The sequence below is a fragment of the Branchiostoma floridae genome, chromosome 13 (genome assembly GCF_000003815.2).
Source record: "Branchiostoma floridae strain S238N-H82 chromosome 13, Bfl_VNyyK, whole genome shotgun sequence".
NCBI classification, from domain to species: domain Eukaryota; kingdom Metazoa; phylum Chordata; class Leptocardii; order Amphioxiformes; family Branchiostomatidae; genus Branchiostoma; species Branchiostoma floridae.
In genome coordinates, this window is record NC_049991.1 from 5,292,561 (window position 1) to 5,293,851 (window position 1,291).

Consider the following 1,291-nt stretch of genomic DNA (forward strand, 5'->3'; position numbering starts at 1 on the left):
GTGTGTAGCATGTGACCTCGATGTTTTCGTCTTTGTTCAGCGCAACATTTCAAGATTTGCAACATTTTAAGATTTTTGGAAGGTTAAAGATGGTCTAAAACGAAAAGGATATATTTTTTTACGAGTCCAGTGCCGAATCACTTGTGTTCCGGTATTTTTGGACCTGAACCGAAACGTTTTTGGAAGTCCAGAACTGGTCCTGCGTACCGGTACGCATCCCTAGTTATGTTTGGGTCATAGCGCTAGCGGCAGGGAAATCCGCGATGCCTCGTCCGAAAAATAGTGAATATTAAGCAAAAATACAGCGGAAATATGGGCAGAAAATACCAAACTTTCAATATTTTGGGGGTCCCTGGTTAGTAAAGAAAGCCCCAATTTGAAAAAAAAATAAACGTACCGTCTAAAATAAGGACGTACCGGGTGGATTTTGAGGCGGAAAAAAATAAACGTACCGGTACGTTTATTTGAGAGGTGAGAGTGCACAAACAACAACAACAACAACAATAATACCACATTGCATTATAACCTATTGAACGAAATTAGCACCAATTAAAATTTATAGTGTCATTTGTTTTTCACAGGCTTTTGTTTATGACATGCTCTAAAAATTAAGAGGCATACATGGCTCCTTTCATGTTTCCTACCCTGCAGTTCCTGGAAGAGTTGATAGGTGGCACTAATGAGTGTAAACTGTGTTTTGTCTTTCCATGGCAGGACATTGAAAGAGGTGTATCCTACCTGAAGCTGCGGCCTGACAGAGTAGCCATGCAAGATGCCACTGCCCAGGTACCCCACATCTTGTTATAGGAATGTTAGACTAGCAATTATTGTTATTAATAACTTTTTTACTGTACCTATACTTGCAGGTATGTATGTTGGAGATTTTGTCTTTCAGTTGTGTTAATGTATGTGATTATTACTTTACAGATGGCTATGCTGCAATTCATCTCAAGTGGGTTACCAAAGGTATGAACTTACATATGCCAGCTTTCAAAAGTTTTTGGAACAAGCCTATTTCTTCTTGTGCTATTTTCTTGTTTTTTGGTATATGCATAGTGGTAGTTGTAAAATTACATAAAATGTGTGGTTCTTTCCATGTGTGTGTTAGGTTGCTGTCCCTTCAACCATCCACTGTGACCACTTGATCGAGGCTCAGATTGGAGGGGACAAAGATCTCACTCGTGCCAAGGTAAGTCAAAGGCCTATAACCAATACCATTGACACCAGAGAGAATTAAGAAATCCTTCCTTCCCCTTCATTTCTTCCCTTCTTTTTTCCGCTTCATTCCTTC

At 39.6% G+C, this 1,291-nt stretch overlaps 1 protein-coding gene across 1 annotated transcript in view; it reads left to right on the top strand.

The window, feature by feature from the left end:
- LOC118429131 (aconitate hydratase, mitochondrial-like) overlaps positions 1-1,291 on the top strand; it is a gene marked incomplete in the record, with an annotated part of 14,217 nt that overhangs the window by 2,875 nt on the left and 10,051 nt on the right. Inside the window, 3 exon segments of the mRNA XM_035839536.1 lie at positions 715-786; positions 928-966; positions 1,109-1,189. Coding sequence (XP_035695429.1) covers positions 715-786; positions 928-966; positions 1,109-1,189 — 192 coding nt within the window.